Here is a 5,296-nt window from a genome sequence, read left to right on the forward strand (position 1 = left end):
ATGCAGTGAATAGTGTAATTGACTATTACCGCTTTGATAAGAAGAGCGTCGTCGTGGGGAACTTCAACCCCTTCCAAGCCCCTGGGCTCGAAACTAATTTCGGGTTCGCTCGCCCGTTCCTGGCTGCAGCCGACCGCATGGATCTGGAGCTGCCGGACACTCGCCTTCCTTGCTCGGTTGGAATCTCCTCCGGTCGGACCACCAGCTATGATGTTGATCTCGCCTCCGGAAGTATTACTTCTATTTTCTTCTTCCCGAGCGGACGGTCGGGGCCGTTTTCTAGACATCCGGAGATTCTCCCGTCTCGGAGAGCGATGCCGCTCGGGAGTCTGTTGTCGTCGCCTGTCAGCTTGCGTCCGATCGGCTTCATGAGTTCTCTGTTGCCTGTCGGATGATGGCGATCGACGACCGCCACTCTGGGGAACGGGATGAGCGATCAAGGGAAGACTTCGACAATCCCTTGTGTTGTGCGTGTCCGTCCGGTGGAAGGAGCAGAACATTGGGGTCCATTTCTTCTTTGGCTTGGGCCGCGCAGCAGCTACCTCTTGCACGTGGGACCTAGAATAGGGGGAGCAGATTGCTTCGGCCCTCGGTCCTCTGGGTGGCTGATGAGAAGCGTGCGGATTTCGTTCGGCAGGAGGAGCCCGCTCGGTTGGAGTTTCTTTTTTCCGGGCCGCTTGGGCTTCCTCCACGTTGATGTATTCGTTGGCCCGGTGTAGCATGTGGTCGTAGTATCGGGGCGGCTTCCGAATGAGTGATCGGAAGAAATCCCCATCCACGAGGCCTTGTGTGAAGGCATTCATCATGGTCTCCGAGGTGGCCGTTGGAATATCCATGGCCACTCTGTTGAACCGCTGGATGTAGGCTCGGAGCGATTCGCGGGCTTCCTGTTTGATGGCAAACAGGCTGACACTAGTCTTCTGATAGCGCCGACTGCTTGCGAAGTGGTGGAGGAAAGCTGTTCGGAAGTCTTTGAAACTTGAGATAGATCCGTCTGGCAGTCTCCGAAACCACCGTTGAGCCGATCCAGAGAGGGTGGTGAGGAAAACCCGACACTTCACCCCATCTGTGTATTGATGCAGGGTTGCCGTGTTATCAAACTTACCCAAATAATCATCCGGGTCGGTGGTTCCATTATATTCACCGATCGTCGGAGGCACATAGTGCTTGGGCAGAGGGTCTCGTAGAATAGCCTCTGAAAATTGGCGGTTGATCCACTCGGGTGATGCGTCCTCTCGGGGGGCTTTCCCTTTTTAGTCGTCTCGTCTTGGCATTTCATCCGAAGAAGATCCCCGATCTCAATTAGTTGCTGCTGCTTCAGGAGTGCGGAATAGGGCCCGATGGAATGCAATGGTGGCCTGAGGTGCTTCCGCTCGGCCTCCTGATGCTGATGTTGCTTGCTGCTCTGCCCGCTCAACTTGTGACTTTTGTCTCTGTTCCATAAGCTTGGCGGCTCTTGTCTCGATCAGAGCGTCGAGTTCCTCCGTGGAGAGTATCACCGAGTGCTGTCGTCCAGCTTCGTCCATTGCTTTCGATCGGATGCAGGAGCGTTCCCACAGACGGCGCCAAATTGATCCTGTCCGAAAGCTGAATCAACGAACGCTGGGCACGTGGCGCTCTCCAAGTCGCTGACGTAGATCTTCGACTGGTCGTATGATCCTCCGGCGAACCTGCACAGAAGTCGGGCCGGGAAGGGGTTCCCGGCGGCGACCCTCCGACGCTCAAGTCAGGCAAAGCTCGACAACAAGAAAGTGGCTCACAGTCTCTCAGAACGCGTACCTCCGGCGAAGTATAAGGCTCCTTATATAGAGCGGTGAAGGAGCTCATGCACACCTACCGAGGCAAATACGTGTCCTCAGCCCATACCTCGGTATGTGTTTGTCAGAAAGCTTACCTGACACCATACTGCTACAGTCCAGGCACGTCTTCGATGGGACAGCAGAACACCTTGTCGCCAGATTTGGAGTATGGCCTAGTCATAGAGCATGACAGCTGTCAGAAGATGTTCCTTGTCCTTTTCTCCCTACTCCATGCCGAGGTGTCCGACCGGACATCCTCCACCTTACGTCCGGCCGGACATATATAGTGGTTTACTTGGGAGATTCTCAGTCATGTGCTTTGTGGATACTGTTAGCAGTATGCTACCTTATGTTTTCGGCCGAGCGTGACTTCCGCTCGGCCCTTCGTTCCTGTTCAATCGAGCGCCGGAACCCCGACTCCCATCGGGGCGCCTTTTGGCCGTTAGTTAAACACCGGTCGGCCATCCGGTCGGTCAGCCACCCTTCTCCGGTCGGCCGATCGACCCGACCTTCTCTCTAGCGTCCGGTCGGTCCCTCCTTTTCCGATGGACCACCTGGCCCTTTGACTTCCCCGTGACGTTGACTCCTCAAAATGGGGTCCCCTGTTCTTACCGCCGAATCACTATCGTTTCTTTTCGATTCTTCAGTATCATCACTAGCTTTCTTCCTTTGATGAAATCCCCAAAGAGCACCTATGACTTCCTCTAGCTTGAGCATATTTCCTTTCCCCACATCAGAGTCGTAACCAAATTTTCATATGTAAGAGATGATGATAGAAAATTCAACAGCATCAGTGCCTTGTATTCATCATTGATATTCATATCAATCCATTTTAGATCACTTACAATTTGATTGGAAAGTTTGATATGTTGGATCAAATATGTGCCCTCTGACATTTTAAGCCCAAATAACTCTTGTTTAAGATAAAGCTTGTTCATCATAAATTTGAGCATATACCAACTTTCCAATTTTTGTTAAACTGTCATCGATGATTTCATGTCTATAACATGATACATCACGTCATCCGTTAGACATAACATGATCATTGTCAATGTTTTCACTTGTAGTTCCTTCCAATATAACTAACCTTTCCATCGTTTCCAGTTCTTTTCGCCTAGCGCTTTCACCATGCCTTATTGCACTAACAGATCCTTAACCCTCCTTTACCACAATCTAAAATTTTCAGTTCCGCCAAACATCACCATGTCGAACTTTCCAAAATAGATCCCAAACATGATGCCTTGTCTTTGATACAAGTTGTTGAGATCGTGCCGCAACAAACGAGAAGAATCGCTGAAGAAGAAAATTGAAGAAAAAGAACAATTGAGAGAGGAGAGAAGACGACTATGAATTATCGTGGTTTAATAGTGTTCATACTCTACAAATGACCAAGAACTCTTTATTAGAATTAGGTTTAGAGTTACAATGATAATATTTGTATAGCCTAAGTCATACATGGTATTTTGGACCAAAAATACTAAATAAACCTAACTCATACTCAACTTGGCGCCTCCAACACGAGGCACAGTTTGGTCGTGCCCTTGGGAACTCTCGTGCAAGGGGCATGTTTGTTCCTCCAAGTCTGAACACGACTAGGCCATGTCCGATGGCACGGTCGTACTCGTTCCCTTGGACCCGAACATGGTCAGTCCATATTTAGTGGCACGACTGTGCCCAGCCCCTTAGCGGCTGACACGACTCGGCCATACTTCCTAGTGGCTGACAAGACTCGGTCATGTCCAGCGTCGGCCAAATACAAGTCTTCTCTAACCATATATATTATTGAATGTTGGCGGTTTCTAAACATCATTATTGGTGTTGATTGTAATATTAGCTCGTGCGAGAGAATTCGAAGTGAGGATTTTCTTAACAATTGCAAAACGATGAGACAATTTTAAAAAAATGCTTGCTGAAAATTATTTACCAGGCTAGGAACTAGTTACACGTAAGAAAGCCCGAATTTATATTCTGGATATATTATCAAGTAAAAAGTTTGATACGAGCCATATGATAACTATAGTGTCGTCTCGTTGCAATCATTATTGATATGAGCCATATAACAACTATAGTGTCGTCTCGTTGCAATGATAGCTGAGGCAGCTAGCTCTGAACATGTAGAGGAAGCTCTCTCGTTGTTTATTCATGGCACTTGTTTAAATTGGATCACAAATTGGCGACTCTGAACATGTCGAGGCAGCTCTCTCGTTGGGAAACGTCGGCACCGAAATCCTTTCGGTGGAGTTATTCACGACCGCGCGGTGGAGCACGCTCTTGTATCGGTCATTACTGAGCACCTACGTATCACAAATAATACGACGATTCATTAATGATTCATTGAGATTATACATGAAGAAATGGATGTACGTGCCTGAATCTGGTCGCCGATGTTGATGACCAAGTTGCCAGGAACAGGATCGACGGCGATCCATCTGCCGTTCTGGCCGAGAACTTGCAAGCCGGAGACGCCGTCCTGGAGGAGTAGAGTGATGGCATTGGGGTCTTTGTGTCCGGGGAGCCCGTAGGTGAGCTCCGGCTCTGGGCACGGCGGGTAGTAGTTCACCGCCATGTGCTGTGCCTGCTTCCCCAGCGCCGCCGCCAACCAATCCGTCTCCAGACCCAAGCTCTCGGAGATGGCTCCCAACAAACTCAGAGCCAGTCGCCTCGCGTTCATCGCGTACTCCGCCACCGCCTCCCGGAAAGCAGGGGGATTGGCCGGCCACTCGTGGACGTAGTCCTCGAGAGGGAAGCAGTGGAGGCGGAGGAAGTCGCGCCAGCTGGCGACCTCCTCTGTTCTCGTGTTGAAGCTCGTCGACAGCCTCGTCGTCCGCGATGGATCGTCGGAGTACATCTTCAGCCGCTCCGACTCCGGCTGCCGGAAGAACTCCCTGGCGACGCGCAGCATGGAGGTGATCACGTCGTCGGGGATTCCGTGGTTGGCGACCTGAAAGAATCCATGGCCTCGACAAGCTGAACCGATGGCCTGGACCACGGCGGCGCGGCCGGGGCCGGATAGATCACGCAGGTCGACCAGAGGGATGATGGCGGAGCCAGAGGCGTCGACGTCAGCGATATTTGGGCGAGAAGAAGGCGGACGGATGTACCGGGAAGGCACATACTTAGCGTGACAGGCGACATCGGCGAGTAGGACTGCAGCGGTCTGTGTCATGTTTTGGAGAATATAATTAGCTATCTAGGAAGTGGAAACGCTTGAGGTGAAATAGTAAATTTATTTACTATGCGATTATTATTCTATATTATATTTATGGTTTGTATTTATAGTAAATTTATTTTTTTAAATAATAATAATAATAATAATAATGAGAAAAGAGTAATTTATTATTTATCATGTCCTGCATTTATTTTTTTTAAATATCTTTCAAAACGTACATAACTTTTATGTCTTGTTACAGCAAAGTTTCCTTATTTATTAAAACAAATATCCTAGTATTAAAACTAACCAAAAAAAATCTTTAAAAATAATATTATTTTAACAGTAG

At 49.2% G+C, this 5,296-nt stretch overlaps 1 protein-coding gene across 1 annotated transcript; it reads right to left on the reverse strand.

The window, feature by feature from the left end:
• Positions 1-3,952: 3,952 nt before the first annotated feature.
• On the reverse strand, positions 3,953-4,965 carry LOC121995315 (protein DMR6-LIKE OXYGENASE 1-like). The gene is made up of 2 exons (XM_042549087.1): positions 4,168-4,965; positions 3,953-4,093 (listed from the first exon to the last, which is right to left on the reverse strand). The coding sequence occupies exons 1-2, from the start codon at positions 4,963-4,965 to the stop codon at positions 3,953-3,955; spliced, it is 939 nt and encodes a 312-aa protein (XP_042405021.1).
• Between the last annotated feature and the right edge of the window lie 331 nt (positions 4,966-5,296).

The sequence above is a fragment of the Zingiber officinale genome, chromosome 6A, assembly GCF_018446385.1.
Source record: "Zingiber officinale cultivar Zhangliang chromosome 6A, Zo_v1.1, whole genome shotgun sequence".
Lineage (NCBI taxonomy): Eukaryota > Viridiplantae > Streptophyta > Magnoliopsida > Zingiberales > Zingiberaceae > Zingiber > Zingiber officinale.

Coding starts and splice junctions, on each gene's coding strand:
- LOC121995315 (XM_042549087.1), bottom strand. CDS start 4,965: ATGACACAGACCGCTGCAGTCCTACTCGCCGATGTCGCCTGTCACGCT. Junction 4,094..4,167: donor ACATCGGCGACCAGATTCAG/GCACGTACATCC, acceptor TGTGATACGTAG/GTGCTCAGTAATGACCGATA.